The following is a 21,262-nucleotide window of genomic DNA, read 5'->3' as shown; positions in this document are numbered from 1 at the left end:
AGGCCAAGTGGGCACCCTTCACTCGGCATTAGCTGACAGTGTCTAGAAGGTTTGGGCTGACCAGCAAAATGGAAGCCATGTGTGCTGATCCACATGAGGGCAGGTGGGGTCTTTTAGGCTCCAAGACCTTCGAGAAGACATGGCCTTTCAAGGCCTTCAAGGCTGTGAAGAAGCCTCACAGCCAGCCCTGTTTGTAGTCATCAGTCACCTGCTACTCCAGGTACTGAGGACTCCGAGGAGGTGGGGGTCTCCTACTGTCTATAAAGGCGACACTCCTTTCCCAAACTAATCCAGTCATCTGCCTTTGTAAGAGCTTCTCAGTAAAAAAAAAAAAAAAAAAAAAGGAAAAGCCAACTTCTGCTCAGTCATCAGATGAACAGGGAGAGTGTTTTTAAAAGTAGTCATGGAGGCTATTATTGATCAAAGTCCAGCCATTTGCCAAGGTATATACACATTTTATTTAAAAAAGTTTACAGTTTTCATTATACACAACTATTAAGAGGTTATAGTCAGAGGAGGCATTTGTCCTGTTGACAGAAGTGCCCGCTAGATCATCACAATGCAAGGAAAAAGGTGGAAGGGAGGAGATAGGGCAAGGAAAAAAAATAAGCGATAAAAAGCTTAGATTTCAATTAAGGGCTGGTAAGTCCCTTTGATCTCTTCAAGTATCACACAATATGTACCAAATACAATCAGTAAATAATGGCCATTTCTTCCCAAGCCCACAGCCAAGACAGTATTTGCTGAATGGAGTCCTGGCCCCTCCTCAGGTTGCGTGGAGAACCTGAACAGCCGAGGGCCGCTAACTCCCCCTCCCCAAGGGGCCTCCAGGCCAATCCCTGACGGAACCACCAAGGTGTTCAGTGGCCAGAGAAAATAGGAACATGGATTCAGAAGTCCAGAGAAATGCAGGTCTTTGCGCCCAATCAGAAAGGATTTGATTTTAGTCAAGGCGGCTATGAACCCGGTTAGGAAGTTGATGAAATAAAAAAGAACTCTTGCTAACTTTTGTTAATGGCTTTCACTCTTCTAATTGAGTCCCTAGAACATAGAAGGGCCGTCTGCCATTCAAAATCAAACACCGGTTCCCAGAAAGCTGGGGTCTAGAAACTTCACCCATGAAGGCTAGCAGAGGACCTGTCTTTCAGGATTCTCAGCCATCATAACAGGAGGCCTAATAAAAAGCAAGTGTCAGGCCAAGGCCGACCAGGGCTTGAGAGAGCATTTCGAGGGGAGACACTCCTCAGGAGCCTAGATCAGCCAGTTGGCAATGAGAACGGCTTCTCAAGTGGAAGAACAATGTTAGGTACTGGAGACAGATACGGCAACTTCTGGTAACGATCTCACTAGTATAAAATGCTGGTTGAAACCGCACAGGAACCTCCGGGAGGGCGAGAAGGTTGAAAGCACACGAGCAAACTGCCAGCATCTAGCTTGGCTACCACTGAATGCAACCCACCAGGCCCCCGCGCTGGGGCTGCAGGACGGCAGCGGTCACGTGCTGCGGGCTGCGGCCACCTCGCTCGTCGCTTTTGGCGCGAGCTTGAGCTCGGCCATTTGAACAGGGGCAGAGGATGGCTTGCGCTGGTCAAACCACAAGGTAAGACTTCAAAATGAACCATGGGTACGCTAAGAAAGGGAGGGAACCTGCCAGAAGCAACTCCGACCTACGACCACCACCTTTAAAAGCAATAATGTTCAGCCTTTCTGAGGGGCTCTGGGTGCTTTTCTGAGCATTATGATGGGAAACCTGGAAAAGCTTTTGGTGCCGTGACACCCCCTGCCTTACTGCATCTCATCTATTACTGGGGGCCCAGAGTCCTCTGATTCACAGCCAGGCCTCCTTCTAGCTCCTGCGGCACCTAGAAGCATGGTCTCCGCCTCCAGCCTCCCTCTCCCAGGTACAGGAAGGGACAAAAGTTAGCATAGAAAGGGATTCTGTCCGACTTATCAAAAACCGGTTTCTCGGAGGAGAGGGAAAGCCCCACACAGAGCCCAAAACATGCACGGGACCAAGGTGAGCGCCCAGAAAGGACAGATTTGCACAGAATGAGAGGGTACAGCGTGATTTGGGTAGCAATTCCAGGAGCCTCCGTGTGCTAACAGGGAGCCTCATCACGTCTTCATCAGACAGACTTGGATGGACAAACACACACGCACACATGCTACAGCCATGCTACACTCAGATCTGCTCCTTAAGCCCTGCAACCTCCCCAACACGTCTTCGTCTGAGAATTCCACACCACCAGGCTCCCAGTGCTAGAGCGCTCCGTCAGCGGGGAGCTGTGATGTCTTTTTATTCGAGAAAAGCGGATCTAGTTGGGGAGCAGAGCTGTGGCTCACACACATTCCCCTAAACTTGGCTCTACTAGCTTGTTTTTTGTTTTTTGTTTTGACAAGATTAAAAGCAATTATTATCTGGACATTATTATTTTTTTTGAAAGGTAATTAGAACACTATTGTTTATACAATATTGAAAAAATACAATTTTTTATTGTTTGAACTCAAATCACCACCCAGCACTTTAAAGCCTACCCTAAGTCGCACCTACAGTTTAAACGGTTATAGCACAAGCAAGCTGCTAATTCAGCAGGTAAGCAGGTTAGTGCCAGCAGAGACCCTCCCTCCCCCAAAGTAATGAGAAGACAACGCGCTAGCAAAGAGTTAAAGCACACCATTCCATGTTAAATAGTTAACTACCCCTCCAACAAGCCACAAATGCTAGATAGATAACTCAGTACGGTTAACTAACCACAGCCCTACGTAACTGCACTTTAAAAAAAAATGTCTTTTTTAAGGAAACCTTTTGCTTCATGCCCGTAATTAACATAAGTAAATTCTTTGTCTTTTATTTAGGAAAATAATCATGCTAAGAGCAAGTTGTACTTCATATAGCTTTTTAAAGAAAAGACTGATTGTGCTTTTTGAATAAAAAAAGATAGGGTATCTTCCAACCTCACGGACTCAAACCTTGTGAAATAGTTAGCACTTCTAAACTAAGACACACATCAGAAAGAAAAATCATCCCGGTGGGACACTCAAAAATTGTCTTGAGAAAGTTTTAGGATTGGCTAATTCTGCTATTGTCCTATTGGTTGTGGCAAAAAAGGGATACAGACTTGCTGTCTAAAGTTCTCCAAATTCAGCAGGCAACACTCCTGTTTGAAGAAAACCCTGCCGGCAACCTGGACCTATGGTTAGCTGAGCAAACATTTGATTAGCAGGCATTTTCAACTGTCTGATTTCCTCTTAACGCTCACAGGAGAGAACATTTTCCTCCTTCAAAACCTGTTCTACCACATCGCATTTCCGAATCTTCCCTCCTATCCAGTCACACTCTGAAAACAGCGGTTTTTTTTCCCATGCAGAGTCACTCTGGGTACAAGGACCTTTATTTGTTCCAATTATTACTCATTTTAAATTTAGAATGTGTGTTGGGTCTAAAATACCCGTTTCCCACTCCCACAAGCAGATGATGACCAGGCCGCTGCCAAGAGCGGCAGCAGAAGAGAAAACAAACCCAAAACATGAACGAGAGCACCCAGGAGTCACAGCCACCAGACGGGTCTTCTTGCGAGTCTAATGGTCCACTGAGTGGCTGCCCAAGGAGGAAGCCATCTCTTGGTGAAGATTAAATTTGCACCTTGTCTAAGCACGATTCACACACACACACACACACACACACACACACACACACACACCCCAAAAAAAAAAAAAAAGCCCCAACCACAACAACAACATAAAAACACCCACAACCACCCTCCAATTTAAAGCTCTCAGTCCAGGGTAGCAGTCCCAAAGTGGCCAACAGGATGGGGATGTGACTCTGCACGTGTTGGATGAGACGAAACAACTTCTCTTCTCCTCCTGTCCTGTCCTCTCAAAAAGGTATGGATTATAAGCTCTACCCCCAAGAAAAAGAATCAGGTTCAGAAAACACTTCCAAAACGTTCTCCAAAGCAAAACACTTGCGGCTGCGGGGCCTGGTAGCGAGAAGGGCAGGAATCTACATATAAAAATGTACTTAAAATCCAGAGTCAAAAAATTGTTGTTAGGTTTCAATACTCCAATTAGCTCCCTGTTTTAAACTGTTACTCCGCGGAAACGGGGCCACCAAGGCTTCCCGGGAAAGAGCGGCTGGGGATCTGCCGTGGCGGCTCTAGGTGATCCCACAGCAGGTGCAGGCCTTCCTCCCCGCCCAGTTCCTCCCGACCGTTTTGAAAAAGCGCTATATTCTATCTTCACGTCCAAGAGCTGGTTGGTTTGGTTTGTGTCTTTGGAACCATCAATAAAAGAAGCCACTTTTTCCTGTTATTTTTACTCACGTCTATCTATCAGAGCGGCTGTTTCTTTCGACAGTTCAGTAGCACACAGGCTGACTTGGCCAAATGGACTTATGAATGCATGCATTCGGACCGCATATTGCTACCAAAATGGAATGTGGGGATATGCTATGCACCTCAGGTTGAGAAATGACCAGGAAATCAAGATCTAAAGGGTGATATATAATATATATATATCAATGCTATTATTCATAAAAACCTTGTTTAGTAATAAAAAAAATTGCTTTGTTTAAATATGAATATTATAGTCTGCTTCTCATGGTTAGGAAATAATAGTCTTTCTGAAAAGCAGGTGCTTTTTCTACTACAACTCCATATCCTGGGCCTCATCTTCCGAAAAGTCAGACATAGAACTCTCCGACGAGCTGTCACCGGTGCCCTCTTCCTGCTCTTTCAGTGCCTCCTCCGTCGCGTATTTCTGGATGTACTCTGCACAGAGGGTGGGGAGAAAGAAAACACAGGGGTAGTGAGCAGGCAGGCGCGCGCTTCAGTGACCCCCAAGCTGGCAAAGTCCCAGGGAAGTTTGAGCTTTCCTTACCTGCCAGGGGGGCGGGGGGAAGAAAAGAGGCCAGTTACTATGGTCACTAAAAACTAAAGGGAAAATCCCTCGGAAGACGTCTTTGGAGTTCGTGCATTCTGCCCCCTTAGTAAGGGAGGCAAAGCAGACACCTGACTTGCAGAAATCTGAGTCTCCATCCTAGGACTCCCTTGGGCCATCACCTGCCAGGTGGATGTGTACAAGGCAGCCGCAGGGCAGGGGAGAGCCGGCAGACATCCGGGATGGTGTGGGTGCGAACCGGCCTCCGGTTCTGCTGCCGGGGCGCCCTCGTTCTTGCCTTGTTGGGGTGTCCATGTGCTTGCACTCCTCCAAACTCGCAGAACTGGGAAAACGTGAACCTCACGCTTTCTCTTTATCTCCGTGTTAATAAAACTATTCACCTCCCAGGTAGAACAGGACTAGGTATGATTCCATGGTAATTTATAAGGAAATCCCCCATCATTTTTAGACTTGCAGTTATATAATTATAGTCAGCCCAAATCTATTATTTTAAGAATAGATTTTAGTCTAAACAGATCCTGCCTGTCAGGTTTTTGAAGCAGCTGGTAAAACAGTCTCTCAACCTGCTCAGGAATGAGCTGCTATCTGGAGACACGGCTCACCCTAGTGACTTTATCATCTACTATTTACCTGAAGATTTATGCTGCTGTAGTCTAGGCTGAATCTGTTGGCTGAAAATTTTAAGAGCTGCTGAACAAGCAAACAAACTTGTTCCTAAAAACTCGAAGTGCACACTGTTTTTAAGTAAATAGCTCACACATGATACGAAGAGACAAGACAGAACCCTGTTCAGAATGCCAGCAGGAGAGAAACACATCCTCACGTCCTTATGCTTTGTTTTTCTTCCTATGGAGTTGCAGGGATGCAGCACGAGAGGAAGAGAAGGAAATCTGAATAATGTAATGCAGGGGCCTAGCGAGGACTATTTTTTTATATTTTTAAAGGGTTGTTTAAAAAGAAAAAAAAGAATGCGTGACGGAGACTCTATGTGGCCAAATCTGGCCCTATTTACAGAAAAAGTCTGCAGACTTCTGACTTAGAGCCCTACGGATTCCTCATAATGAAGCTTGATGCGGAGATGAGGTTTCAAAAGCTTCTGACTAGGTAAGAACTTACCTTATCTTTTAGGCAGAGAGAATGGTTTATTAGTCTTAGAAATTTTATTTTTACCCTCTAGTGGGTCAGTTCCTTTGCTTCATTTGTAGAAAGAAGTGGCTGCACTTTGACATTGTTGACGCTGTAACGTGATACTCATTAGCTCTCTTCGTATATTCAAGGGAACAAATATGTTTTAAGTGCTTACTAGGTCAAGGCCTTTCAGGAGATAGAAAAATGGAAGAGCAAGGTCAGTGATGAGCAGGAGACAAAGACGCAGATAAAAGCAGTTTGCTGCCAAGCGCCATCGGAGAGAAGCCTGGAGGAAGGGGCTCCAGCCTCTGAGAGCCAGGAAGACAGGCACGCGTGCGCTGACCCTTGAGGGAACTGTCAGCTGCAGCGAAGGAGACGCCATTCCAGGGGGGAAGCACAGGGGAGAAGGAAGTGGCTGGGATGGTAAAACGCAACACTGAGAACTACACTTGTAGCTGAAGCACATAAGGCAAAATGTATAGGTCTTGTAATAGGCTGTATGGTGGGTATATGGTTAAGTTACTCTGTTCCGTTTTTGTTTTTTTTGTAGGGTTGAAACTTCCCTGAAATAGGGTGTACTGTAATATGTATTGTAATAATAGATAGTTGGGTATCTGAAACTCATCCAATTTGATGGTCACATATTGATACACTTAGGAGTGCAGGCACAGATGTAGATCACACAGAGTGAGAGAGAGCCCTGAACAGCAGGCCAAGGTGCCACGCAGTCAAGGTTTTAAGCAGAGAGTGCCCCATCTTTAGACAGCTCCACTGGTGCCCGTCTGTCCTACAGGCAGTTCATATTTACCTGATAAAAAAGCATCAACTATATATGAATGCTGACTAATATCCATGGTAAGAAAGGTTACATACCCTGACCTCTAAGGCTAGGCATGGAAATGTCTGGTAAGGCAGCCTGGGAGAGAGGTCACATCTAGGCACACTTTTGGAAATCGTCTACTTGGAGGGAAGTATCTACAGCTGTGAAGGGCGAATTAGCTCCCCAAGTGGTGACTGAGGATGAGAGAGGGCTGAAGATCTGGATCTTAAGAGAATGACCATGTTCAGGAATGGAATGAGAACAGCTGTCAGGAAGGGAAGGGACAAAATACCAAAGCTGCAGAGAAGTCAGGATAATGGGTCTTAAGAAGGGTCCAAATGAGTAGGAAGACATGAGTTCACAGATTATCAGTAGAGGAGGGAACACAAACTAGACCTCAGGGGTTTAGGGCAAGGGAGAGAGAACTTTGAAAAAGGCTTCCGAAACGGGGGTGCTTCTGATAGGCTAGGGGTGGAGGAAACCCAGGAGGAAGAGGAAGACCAACAGGCTGGGGGCCAGAGGAGTGAGTCTAAGCAATTAGGATAGTTCTTCTAGCCCTGATTTTCACATTACGAAGGAAGACAAATGATGGCCAACACTGACATTTCAGCAAGCTAAAATGCCCTAAAAGCTAGAGCTTGTCATTCTGAAATAAAAATGTAAATCAGGTTTCTTTTGTAACTGGAACTACAGCGGGTCTGCACTAAAACAGGAACGGTGCTAAAGTGCTGAGGCACAATGAATGTACGAACCATAGAAATCCGCTCCACACCGAGGTATCTGTGGGTTGCAGACACGGTTAAGTGATTCCTATGCCATAATTTTAATAGAGTCTCATAATAGGATTTTATCTGCTTGAAACGGACTGCTCTTTTTTCCTTGAAATACAGGTTTATTTGGCTTTACAGATACTCTGCTACATAAATTAGATTTTAATTTGCAAAATACTTGAGACTTAATTAATTGGTGTAGATTTATTTGTTTTATCTCAACAAAAGTACCAAACAATGCCCGACAGAGATCAGAGCAGGAGGAGAAAACAAAGAAAAGGTAAGCTACTGTTCAAAAAACAGCCTCAAACGCACCTGTCTCATACCTACACGGTGTAGAGTGAAGGCCTATCTAGTCCAGGCTCTTGCAAACTGTTTCTACTGCCACCTCTTGCAGACGGACCTCACAGGGGACACACAATTGGCAGGAGGTGACATTCCGAACTGCTATACAGATGGGCAAGTCATGCTCAAAATTAGGTGATACCAAAGCCTGCCATCTGGTTAAAGAGCAGGCCTACTTTCATGGACTCTGAATTCCTTCCCTTTCGGGGCGGGGGGGGGACTTTATCTACACTCTTCACTATGAAGGTTCTCAAGCACACAGTGAGGTAAAAACGAACACCAGAAAACCTCTGTGGAGTTTTAGAGGTTCTTTCAAAACTGTAAGTTCGTTTCCATGAACGTCACGTCTTATTAGCAGGTAAGCTGTTTAACAAAGACGAAGCGGGGTTTTACCTCCTGAAGGATGAGCAAGCTAGAGCTACTGCCACTGGTACCTTTCTAACTCAAACAGCACATTTCAAGTTTTACTAGAAAACTGGGCCCTGGGGCCAGGTATCTGCAGCAGATAAGAAATGGGCCCAGATGTAAAGTCTCCAAAGTCAAAGAAAACTAGTACGAGGCCAAGAAAAGAAGCCAGTTGGGTCTTCTTAATTCAATATGTAAAATGATACCAAAAAAAAAAAAATATTAAGGATAAAGTTGGCGTTTCTCAACTTCCAGTTAACTGCTTTCCTAAGGGGCCAGGATGACACTGTCTGGAAACAAATGTGAGGTTATGCCTTTCAGTTAATACTTAACTATCCAGTCCAACTTTCTAATTTTACAAGACAAGAGGAAGCAAATGAAGGCTGAAGTTCTTTTGCACGGGTATCCACAGGGATTTCTGGCAGCGCCCAACACGTGCCTCCTGCTTTCTCATCCTCCCTTCTGCTCTCTCTCTCCTCTTCCTCCTTGCTGGGACCTTCAGCCTCCCGAGGTGTCCATGACCCTCGGAACTGTAGGGGCTAGTGAGCTCTGCTCCAGCCCCCAGACGGCGGTCTCTTTTTAGGCCTGTTTCAGTAACTAAGGGCTTTTCTTTTAATGATCTCAAAGCCCCAAAGACAGAACTTCTGTCTCCAGTTGAAACCATTTGCCTTCTTACCTTTAATTTTCTGCTTGTATTCTTCTGGTCGATGGAGGTACATGGCTGCAGCATCACCATTGAGAGGATCTATGGGGTTGGGATAGGCCAACAACTGGGGCAGGAAGGACTCAAATATATTGGTAAGATCTGAAAAAACAAACAGAAATATGTCACGCATAGAAAAAACAAGTTCTCCTAAATTTACTTGAATTCAGTAGTCAAAACTGCTTATCTTCCTAAATAACCATATCGAAGTTTTCCATAAAAGTGTGCTCTCTTATACATATGACCTATATCACATATTCCTTTCAATACCAATTGAAAAATGTTTACTTTAATTTTAATTTGAAGAATCAGAAAAAAGGTGTACCTGATACTCGCTTTCAAAGGCAACTGTCCCAATTCTAATTCACTCCACATTTTAAACCAAGAATTCAGAAATAGTACATTTGTTTAATTAAAATGTGTGTCCCCATACTCGACATTTTTACAAAATGAGTATCTCTTAATATCACCTTTTTCTACAGCTTTGAAAATCCCCGCTCTGAAAAGTATTCAAGCACCAGATCTTACAAAGAATTTTATATGCCTTGACGTTTAATTCAATTCTCATCAGCTTTAATGGACATAAATATAGCCAGGTTTTTTTTTTTTTATAACCCGTTTTTCAATTCTTCTGGCTGATGAAGGCAGGAACCTACATAGACCACTTAAAATCATAGATAATTGTAAGACAGAGAAATATCCATTTATCGAATTTATTAACAGTCATTTTAGTAAACATTTATTGACTCCCGTCTTGCCACATGCAGCACAAGGTGGCGGGTATACACATGACATTTACACGCACAGCAAAGTCAACAAGAGCCCTGCAGTCACACAGTGTTTTATAAAGGGAACAGGCCTTGTAAACCTGTGAAATAAACGACACGTTCCCGCCACTTCGGTGATGCTATGACTCCAGTCCATTTGCTCCTCAGTTCACAGACCGTGAAGTGTGGATCTTAGCGCTTCCAGCTCTCTGCCCTGCGCCAGTTACTGTACCACGTTTGGTAGAGAAATTTCTCTTTCTGGAGGGAATGCTAAAGTATAGCATAAAACCTACTCTTTCATTTATTCTGCTCTTTTCATGTATTTTCTTTCCCTTTAGAGTGAGCACTCTTATGCAGTATTTTAAATGAGCGTTTGGTCAAAGCCAAATCACTGTAGATTAGTGGTTCTCAGCCAGCGATGATTTGGCGTCTGGAGAAAAATCTGGTTGTCACATCTGGATGGGGGAGGAGGACAGGTGGTGCCACCAGCACTCATGGACAGAGGCAGGGCTGCTGCTAAACATACTACAATGTACAGGACATCCCTTTACAACAAATAATTATCTGAGCCAAAATGTCAACAGTGCTGGGTTGCCTGGGTGGCTCAGCCAGTTAAGCATCCAACTTCAGCTCAGGTCATGATCTGACGGTTCGAGAGCTCAAGCCCCCTTTCGGGCTCTGTGCTGACAGCTTAGAGCCTGAAGCCTCCTTCAGATCTGTGTCTCCCTCTCTCTCTGCCCCTCCCCCACTTGCTCTCTTTCTCTCTCTCTCAAAAATAAACATTAAAAAATATATATATATATTTTTTAATGTCAACAGTGCTGAGGTTGAGACATCCTGCTCTAGATAAAAGGGGTTGACAAACTTTTTCATAAAGGGCCAAAGTAAATACTTCAGACTCTGGGGGCCACATTAAGTCTCTGTTGTAACTATTCAACACTTAGCTCTACCACTGTGGCTCAAGAGCAGCCACACACAATAGGTAAACAAATGGGTGTGGCTGTGTTCCAATAAAACTTCATATACAAAAACCAGGCTGCCAATGTTTGTCATCCTCTGCTTTAGAAAACCCTATGAGTAAGGGACAACTCTTCCTTGTCAGCGTAAGGCTTCCTAACAGAGTGAGCAGCTGGGAGAATAAGCTAGAGCCACACTATTTAACAGAACTTTCTACAATAATGAAAATGTTCTGTATCTGCGCTGTCCACTATGGTAGCTGCTAGCCACATGTGGCTGTTGAGGCACTGTGGCTGGTGGGACTGAAGAACTGAATTTTTATTTCATTCTAGTTAATTGAAACTTATAGAACCACACATGACTAGTAGACCCCACACTGGACAGTTCAGGTATCGATAGTGATGTCAAGGACAGTCCCAGGACAGTTAGCACAGTGTTGCTCCCGGGGAGCCGGTATTGACAGAGCACGTTCATCTTGAACCCCAAGTTATGGGGACTTGGTATTACTATATGGACTGGAGCTATGTCACCTTCAATAGACTAACTTCCCAAAGAACAGCGTTATTAGAAGATTCTCCAATACCAGGAAATGAGTGCAGAGATTCCTAGTCAAAAGAGCAAAACAGAAATAATCTTTCAAGGTAACCCCAATCACCTGCAATAAGGTTTTCCCTGTTATCTTACTTACAATTTTTTTTTAAAAAGGAAGCAACAAAAAAAAAAAAAAAAAAAAAGGAAGCAACATCAACATAGTCAATAAACCACTCAAACTACTCAAAGCTCAAAGGCTGATAGAGAAATAGAGAAAAATAGAGAATAAAAAATAGAGGAAAATATTTATGCTGTAATGATGGAAGGAAAAAGTCCATAAAATGGCATTTGTCTAGAACTGGAAGTACGTACAGTACATATAATAGAAGTATTTAAAAAAGTCATCTTAAGGCAATAGGCTTACGACTTCTACTTTCACACTTCAAGTGACACTTTGCTTTTTTACCTTTAAAAACGGCATTTTCCTATAAGCGTGTCCTTTCTACTTTTGCATGTTTGAAATGTTTAAATAAAACACAAGTCTAAAAATTAAGGTAAATAAATTCTGAAGAAAAAACAAGGTGTGGAAGTTTTACAAACGAACACGATCCCAGAGAAGAGTTAATAAGAGTTACATCAACACTAATAATAGTAACAGGAATGGTAGCAGCCAGCGTGCTTACAAGCCAGGCCCTGGTAAACACTTCACATGTACACTCTTAGTTTCACTGCAGCCAAAGAGCTAATTACCATCTCCATTCTGCATATGGGGAAACTGCGGCACAAAGAGGTTATCCAACTTGTCCAAAGAGCGGATTTCAAACCTGGGCTTATCTATCATGCTGCCTTTGTCGGTAGATGAAATGAACGCTGTCTAAATTTTCATGACGGCACGAGCTACCACATCTGGGCATTCAAACTGCATATCCTCAGAGATGGCCACCCCCTACCTCAAAGTGTTCTTCTCACAAGTTCAAGGCCAGTAGAATGATCTAAGCAGAGAATGTTAACGCATTTCTGTGGCTGAACTGTCTGATACTTCACAGAAGCAACGTGCTTGTTTTCAAGTAGCTCAATCACAGAAAAGTAGCCCACGGCTCTTCACGGATATCCGCATGTGGTGACCTGGGAGGTCTCCTGTCGCATCGTCATTATAGGTGCTACTCAAAAAGGTTAGTAGCTGGGGTGCCTGGGTGGCTCAGCAGGTGGAGTGTCCGACTCTTGGTCACGGTCCCAGGGTCGTGGAATCGAGCCCCATGTTAGGCTCCACGCTGATCATGGAGCCTGCTGAAGATTCTCTCTCCCTGCCTCTCCCTTTGCCCCTCTCCCCTGCTCCCCCCGTGCTCTTGCTTTAAAATTTAAAAAAAGATTATATATATATAATATAAAGATTAGCAGCTGAATATTCCTATCAACAACAAAAACCTTAAAAAAAGTGTATTTTTATTCTCTTTAAGTAACTTCCAGAAGTGCTTTAGGACTTGAGAAATATGGCAGACAACATGTTTCATAACTAGGTGTTTCATGTGTTCCAGGAAGGGATTTTTATACCCTTTCCCCACTACTTTTAAGTTTCTCAAGCTACCAATAAGTGGCTCTGCCTAGGTATTTGTTCCCAACAAGTAAAAGAACCCTCAATTATTTGTTCTACCTTCCTGCGTTCTCCTGTCCTCCTGCATTAACACAGTTCTGATCCATTTTACAGATGTGCTGAGTCACACCTGTAAAACAGAAGAGCAGACAAGGAAAAGTACACAGCCCATTCCAGGCAAAGAGGGCAGATTTTAAAGACCAGGATGCTGTGGCTATAGGCATTTTAAAGTAGTAACACGACCCTGAAAGTGGCCGACAGAGTGATTACTATTGAGAGGGTCCTCCCCCACAAAACATCTCTACCAAATTGCAGATAGAAATGGTCTTTCAAGATAAATACTGGCAGAAAAGACCTAAACTACAAACCAAGAGTGAAATAAAGATACTCATCTTTGGAAAAATCCATCATAAAATGAATATTTTCCCCTAGAATTTAATAATAATAATAATAATTATAATTATAATAATAAATCAATAACAGTTCAAAGTCTTTTAAAAAAAAATTAATCTTGGGGCGACTGGGTGGCTCAGTCGGTTAAGCGGCCGACTTCGCCTCAGGTCATGATCTCTCAGTCTGTGAGTTCGGGCCCCACGTCGGGCCCTGTGCTGACAGCTCAGAGCCTGGAGTCTGTTTCAGATTCTGTGTCTCCCTCTCTCTGACCCTCCGCTGTTCATGCTCTGTCTCTCCCTGTCTCAAAAATAAATAAAACGTTAAAAAAAAAATGAAAAAACAAATTAATCTTCTACTTTTTGAAAGGGAGAGAGCCAGACACAGGTTACGCAGTATAGAGATTATAGTCAGCTAGCTCCACTATTGGCTGCCTTAATTTTTCAAGGAAATCCAAAGATCCCAGAGAAGTATTTTTTAAGTTTATTTAGAGAGCACATGAGTGAGCAGGGGAGGGGCAGAGGGAGTGGGAGAGAGAGAATCCTAAGCAGGTTCCACACTGTTAGCACAGAGCCCAATGTGGGGCTCGATCTCATGGACCAGGAGATCATGACCTGAGCCAATATCAAGAGTCAGATGCTTAACCCACTGAGCCACCTTGAAAAGTATGGTTTTTGATGAGCTTTGGACTAAATCAGCATTTATAAAAATGCAGTCCATTAAGACAGATTCTTCAGCCTGATCTTATAGTAACAATATTAGAACACTCAGTCCTCAGTTTAGGCACTTAAACTAGTAATTTATATTCATATTTAATTTTTAAAAACACTCAAATCATACTGATCTCTCATCAAAAGAAGCACCATTTACCCCCTTCGGTCCAGAGCAATGGTTCCTAGGTAAGTCTAGGTCCTGGCTGTTTGTCCATCAGAATTACCTGTGGAGTTTTTTCAAAACATGCATGCTGAGACCTCATACCTACCCCACGGACCCTGACTTAGGATAGGCTGGCATCCGTGTGTATGGAAATGCATAGCCAGGAAACACTACCTACACTATATACCCATATCCATAGAGAACAAATGGGAAGAGGGCCCTCTGCGTGTGGTTTCTCTGAAAATATTCAGGGCTCTCAGCTAAGTTGCTCAGGAGGCTCTAGTGGAACCACTCCCTGACCCTTTCAAGCATTCCTTCCTGCACACTGCTATCACTGTCACTTCCTCCAGGTGGAGGTATTCTGAACTAACGGTTGGAGAAAGTGGATCCATTTTAGAGGGGCAAGAAAGGGCTGCTTTAGAGCAGAAGAGGCAGCGATGTGTATCACCTAACACACTGTGGACATCGGGTAGACTAGTAAATTCCATTAGACCAGACGCTCTCCAGCAAAATGGCAAACCACAGATGGAAAACCTAGAAGACCACAAGCCTAATCTCAGGCCTTCCACTGACTTGTTCTTTGACCTCGGGCAGGTCTCTTCCTCTCTGCATCTCAGTTTCTTCATCTGCAAAAAGGGAAGTATAATACTGCAGTTCCTCACAAGGAAGAATTACACATCACTAAAAAGGACTGTAGAATAGGCTTCATAGGGCATCAAAGGACTAGACTAAAATATTTATAAAAATACGCCACCTTCTTAGAGTAGAAATTTCAGCTACCTGTATCCCTCAAGGAATACATGTTAATTAAAATGAGTCACACAGGGGGGGAAAAAAAAGGCACCAACGGTTAAAGTAAAGCCACCCTACTCCAGGTGACTCACAAAAAGACAGTACATGACTTAGAAGAGAAAACACAGGAGGGGATGAATCACATATCATGTTTTATTCTTGGCTGTTTACAAACCAGTGACCAAAAGTTATTTCTTCTTCCTCTATTTCCTCTGAACATTAAAATGAAAACTTTGGTCAAGCATGCTGCTATCTTCAGGTTAAAACCCTGTGGATGCCCAAAGCTTGATGTGGTCTGGCCCACCAGAAACTAGAATTGCCAGGGAGGCAGTTCCCCCAGAGACATTAACTTGCCTAATACTCATTTGTTTTGTAGCTTTAACACCCAAAATGCTGTAACTTAGAAAGCACCATGAATATACACGCACAGTCGTGACTAGGTGTCGAGAATCATCAAAGCCACTCCCCCTCTCCTCAAAGGCCACCTATCCCTCTGCCCCCTTTTGTAATCTACTCCTTGTCCCCCACATGCCCAAAGCCCTTTTAAAGACCTTTTAAAGCCAAATAACATACAGAAATAAAAATCTGCTCGGAAAGACATCATTCATTTGCACAGCAGTGTGAACTCTGAGGTGTTTGTAATTTTGGAAGTAGCTCCATATACGCTTACTCGGGGAAGCTCATCATCTTGCAATTTTAAAGAAACAAGTCTGTGCTGGTAACTACCAAATCTTTCTAATCAGCCCTTTATATTTCTGGTCTTATCAAACTTGATATGCCTGAAATTACTTCCCAGAAAACTTAATCTTTTTTTCCTGATACCTAAGTAGACTCTAACACCCTTGTCCCTAAGGCTGCAAACCCCCAGAAGGACTTTGGTTACGCCTTTTCCTCCTTTATTCCATGTACTACTCATGTATTCGGGCAGTTTTCCAGACTCGCTACCTGTCTAAAAACGGCTCTGGTTCTTCTGTTTTCCCTGGTGTGCAACTACACCAAGTCCATTGTAGCATTCCACCCCAGATCAGGGCAATCACCCTCCTCGGTGGCTTTCCAGGCTCCAAACTCTTGCCTCTGTAACCAAAGAAGCTTCCTTAAAACAATCACTCAGGTCATTTCCCATCAAGATCAAGTCCCTCTTGTTTTCCTTCCAAACTCTTCATATTCCAGAAGCATGCTATCCAAACAAACTTAGAGTTCATTGGTCTCCTCCCCTCTGATGGAGGATCTCTGGCTTCTCAAGTTGAAATTCACTGTGTTAACCACAACTCCTTACAGTATTTATCTGTCCCATAATTCAACAGGGAGCAGGGCTGAGAAGAAGAAAATAAAAGTTCCACTCACAATTAGAGGTAAAAATGTGGAGAAAAGTCACAAATTGTTGATTCTAGTGGGCTAGAACTAACGATTCTCTAGGACTTACACAGATCTCTGTCCATGGACTTTCAGCCATTATGGTTGAAGCTAATGGCTAAATAGTTGAGATCAATGGAAAATTTCAACCATGTTATTCATATCCTTGATTTATTAGAGAAAATTAGCAGCCGACCTTTCAAAACCCCATTAATTGACTTTTGTTCATCTTACATGCAACTGTAGTTAATCCATCATAAACTGCTAAGCCAGTCATAAATTTATATGCATTCAGAGGAAAACCAACCATAAAATCCATTTCATTCAATTATTTTTTTGTAGGGGCGAGAAGGTACCTACTATATGTATAAAAAACACATATAATGTACATGTAGTCATATTTTTATCAGACTGAAACAGGGCAGATAAAATCTTCAGATTTCTTTATTTAATAATTTGGGTTAACTGATAGATGTTAGCTAGCTAGCTCCTAAGAAGTTGGAATATTAATGATGGATTTTTAAATTTCTCCTGCTTACAGTCTGTGAACACTAAAAAATGTAAAATTCTACCCTCACAAACGAAGAGGAGCCAGAAACCTATAAACTTCTTCAACCTGAGGAACGGCATTTCTTATGCTCAAGCAGTCGTTCTATGCGCAGGACTTGGTAAGCAGGGACCGTAAAAGGTGACAGACATCTTGAGGAAAACTTCAAAAACGCTGCTCAGGAGGAGTGCCCTCAGATAGGCAGGTGGACTTAAAGAAGAAATGGCTTCGAGATTAAAAATAATATTCTCTAGGGGCGCCTGGGTGGCTCGGTCGGTTGAGCGTCCGACTTCGGCTCAGGTCACGATCTCACGGTCCGTTGAGTTCGAGCCCCGCGTCGGGCTCTGTGCTGACAGCTCAAAGCCTGGAGCCTGTTTCAGATTCTGTGTCTCCCTCTCTCTCTCTGCCTCTCCCCTGTTCATGCTCTCTCTCTGTCTCAAAAATAAATAAACGTTAAAAAAAATTTTTTTTTAAATAAAAAATAATAATATTCTCTAAAGAACTAATTCAAATCCCACTTCAGTGAGGAAAACCTATTCCTGCAGCTGTTCTGAGGGCGCACACACGGCGAGCAGAAGCAGACCACCCCACAAAGACTTCCTGTGGTGCCATGGCACAGGACCAGCTGGCCACAAGGCTTGCCACACCACACTTGGTTTACTGAATGCTGACACGCTGCTAACGGAATCGTATATCAAGCCACCAATCTGCTGGAGGATGAATTCAAGAATGTATCCAATTACTTCACCGAGAGGGTCTCCTGTGTTTATGTGGATAAAATACGTAAAAGGTCTGAATTCATCAGATTTACAAATGTTCTCGAGTTAGTCCATGGGGATCTTTTAAAGACAGAATAAGGTCTTATGAAGAGGGTCATGCAAGCAAAAAGCCAAACGCTTCCCTCCTCACACCTTTCAAAAAAAAAAAAGTGCAATTAGTAGGAATAACAATTAATGAACCAAAAATTTTTGCAACACGATTGATACACTGAATCTCACCAGTGGTAGCATTATAATTTTTAAGTATTCCAAAGTAAAAACAGGTATTTTGGTTATATGTTGGAAAGGGCAATGTCAAAGACATAGGGAACTAAACCCTGGACGAACACCAGATACATTCCGCTAAGTGCCAGATCACCAGGCCACCAACCAGAGGTGTGTAGTTACAGAACATGGAACGTTTTGTGGCACGCTGCCAGACTTAGAAAAATCATCTCCCGTCCACTGCAGTTCCCTCCCCCAGCGCACTTAAACTGTAGACATCTACAGAAGAACACGAACGCTGCTAGAGATCGGAAGGAAGAAAACAGGTTCCTGTTCACCAGAGACACGTCCTTTGTTGCCAGGTCGGTCTCAAACACTTTCCGCCTTACTCGGGTGCTCTTTAGAGGGTTCATCCTAATTCAAACCTGGTAGACCCTGCTTACCTTAAAAGACTGCCAGCTGAAACAGTAATAGGATTTGTTATTAACTTTTCAGAAATGAGGGCAATTAATGTATAATTAGCTAGCTGGTATTCTTACAGTCACACCAAAACTCATTTTTAAAGTTTTTAATTACTAGATAATAATTTAGTTTGTCTTTGAGGTCAGGAGCAAAGATATCTTCATGCAATTACCAGATAAGTGGCCACACATGGCAAAGACTACCTCTATGCAGTGATCACAAGCAAATGAAGAGAAAACAAATCTGTATCATCATGACTGGGCCCTAAAACTGAAGCCTCAAAAAAGCTAGAACATAGCTGTGTCTCTCTGGAAGGGCCACAGCCTGGCTCATGTCCTACCCTCTGCAAAGCCTGACCACTCCATGATCCTGATACTGACCACCAGTGAACACGAATGGGGGTTTTTTTAAGGAGTTTCTGCAAGTTTTTAAATTCAATTCTTAAATTCTGTGCATAGTTAATTAATCTCTTGGGCCACATACCAACGCCACACCTGAGTATCTCCAAGCAGACAGACAGAGGAGGTAGACCATGGAGCTAGCTAAGTACTGTTGAAGCCATCAAATACCAAACTCGGCATGTTTCTTTACCTCCTACAGTTGACATTTCCCCCACAGCACTGGAAAGAAACTGCTCTACCTGGCCTCTAAGAGACTTATAATGACATCCAGCTGTTCCAAAGGCAGGATGATGTTTATGATTCCACCATGGACAGATCAATACTGAGTTCTTGAGCCTGTTCTCAAATGTTAGTTGTTGGCCAATCATCCATGCAGACAAATGCATGTATCTCTTGTCTGCGCAGCTACATTAAAGTGGCTAGAAAACGCAGTTAGCAAGCACTAGTGAACACAAAGCATTATTTTGAGACACAGTTACCTTTAGCCAGAATTTTAATTGTTTGGAAAGATTCACAGGCTACCTGACTGAAAAGAGGGATGGAATAAATATTTCCAGCAGGAGAAAGCTTAAATTCATTAGGCCCACAGTATAGTACTATTAAATAAACTTATAGTTTAAAATTGTTCTAAATGCTTAGTAAAAGAAACTTCATTTCTCTTGTCTATTTTTAATCTCAAAGTCCCTGAAATACTCCTTTTGTTGTAGGCAACTTCATTTGTCTGTGATTGACTCCCCAGACGACTCTAGGGGAAGTAATTTCCCAAATGTTGATTTTTCTCACCAGCAAAATAAGAGGAGTATCCAGTCCATTGGCTAGCAACCCTAAAGGTGAGAAAGAATAAAATTGTAAACTGCCCAATTTTATAAGAAAATTGTCTTTGACCTTACTTGTCCACAACTTAATCCACAAAATAAGTCATTTACCAAGTCAGTTGAGAAATGAGTAAAATTAAACCGGAGAGAAACACAACTGACAGAGGTCAAGAATGCATGGCCCAGAACGGTGGGAAAGAAATTAAAGCTGAATTGCGGTGGCGGTACCGGGGCCTCCGAGAGTGTGGGTAGAAAAGCCAACTGTGGATAAAACCTATTTGGGAAAAAGGGGAACTGGAAAATAGTAGGAATGCTTAAAAAGCTACCTGTGGCTTAATGAACTTTCCTTCTGATCATCAATTTTTAAAATTACAGTTGTTTCTGAAACTAAAATTCAGATCCCCTTGGCTGCATTTTAAATTGTCCAGAGCTTTTATCATTGTGTCTGGAAGAGCAGGAAGGGATACAAAAAAAGAAAGCAAGAAAAAGATGTTATCACACAGGAAATCAAAACGAATCAATTTTGTGATGGCATCTGCTACTCTCCTTTTAATGGCACAAGAGTAACAATAGTAACTTCATACTCAGTGACTTCATATGATGACAAGCATCTTTAGGAAATTAACCATATTACCCACTATAATTAGCTCTCTTGCAAGGTTAAATAATAAAAAATTGAAAATTACTGGGTGATTACACTATAATCACACCAATTCTAAGTTTCTGAATGAACAAACTGCACGGGGGGCGCCTGGGTGGCGCAGTCGGTTAAGCGTCCGACTTCAGCCAGGTCACGATCTCGCGGTCCGTGAGTTCGAGCCCCGCGTCAGGCTCTGGGCTGATGGCTCAGAGCCTGGAGCCTGTTTCCGATTCTATGTCTCCCTCTCTCTGCCCCTCCCCTGTTCATGCTCTGTCTCTCTCTGTCCCAAAAATAAATAAACGTTGAAAAAAAAAATAAAAAATAAAAAAATAAAAATATAAAAACAACAAACTGCACGGAAACTTGGCAAAGGGAAACAAATGACAATAGAGGCCATGAGTCAAAATGGGCTACCAGAAATCAATGGTCTTTTTTTGGGGGGGGGGGGGGGTGGGGGGACGAGAGGATTAAATCTGCTGGAAACAAGAACACTGACTGGTAGCAGGTTATGAGAAGTGTAAATCTGAAGTTTCAACTGGGAAGTGCTGTTATACTACAAATATGTACATCCATTGCACAGCGCATGCCTTGGGGCAAAGTTAATTGCAGGAAATTTCACAAGTCACTCCCTGCTCCGTACTATATTATATGGTAGAGGTGTTGAGACAAGTTTTGGTTGCCAGGCTAAGCCTTTTGGTTTTCAGCTGAATATTTGTATTAACATGCCAACTTTCCCCTATTCGTTGTTTTATATTAAATTAGGTTTTTTGTCCTTTGAACTAAGATTCTCTCAAGAATCACAGCAGGAGACGGAATGACTCCAAATTTACCAATTAACAGACTAACCTCCAATGCCAGAGTCTTTAGCAGTTTGTAATAAAAATTTAGTTCACATTTCAGGGATCAGGAAGGTCTATAAGAAACTTCAAGGTCATCGGTGCCAACCATTACTATGTACTTTTACAATAAATTGTAATTACCTGCTCCTAAAACTGCCCATGAAAGAAATGTTGAATCTTCTTGAGGAGCAGTTTGGGTCTGAGCAAAATGTCAGAACAATTCTCCCATGCTGAGTACATTTTTG

General features: G+C 42.8%; 1 protein-coding gene across 4 annotated transcripts in view; it reads right to left on the bottom strand.

Moving 5' to 3' along the window:
* Positions 1–434: 434 nt before the first annotated feature.
* UBE2H (ubiquitin conjugating enzyme E2 H) overlaps positions 435–21,262 on the bottom strand; it is a 102,870-nt gene continuing 82,042 nt past the window's right edge. For all 4 annotated transcript variants that reach the window (XM_086690325.1, XM_025929543.2, XM_025929541.2 and 1 more), the window contains 2 exons: positions 9,047–9,175; positions 435–4,772 (listed from right to left, as the gene is read on the bottom strand). In XM_086690325.1, coding sequence (XP_086546451.1) covers positions 4,648–4,772; positions 9,047–9,175 — 254 coding nt within the window. In that variant the 3' untranslated portion in view covers positions 435–4,647. The remainder of the gene's footprint in view (positions 4,773–9,046; positions 9,176–21,262) is intronic.

Source organism: Puma concolor, chromosome A2 (assembly GCF_028749965.1).
Source record: "Puma concolor isolate L17-30 chromosome A2, mPumCon1.1.hap2, whole genome shotgun sequence".
NCBI lineage: Eukaryota > Metazoa > Chordata > Mammalia > Carnivora > Felidae > Puma > Puma concolor.
The sequence above is the reverse complement of the archived record's forward strand: the minus strand, read 5'-3'. Positions and strand labels throughout refer to the sequence as shown.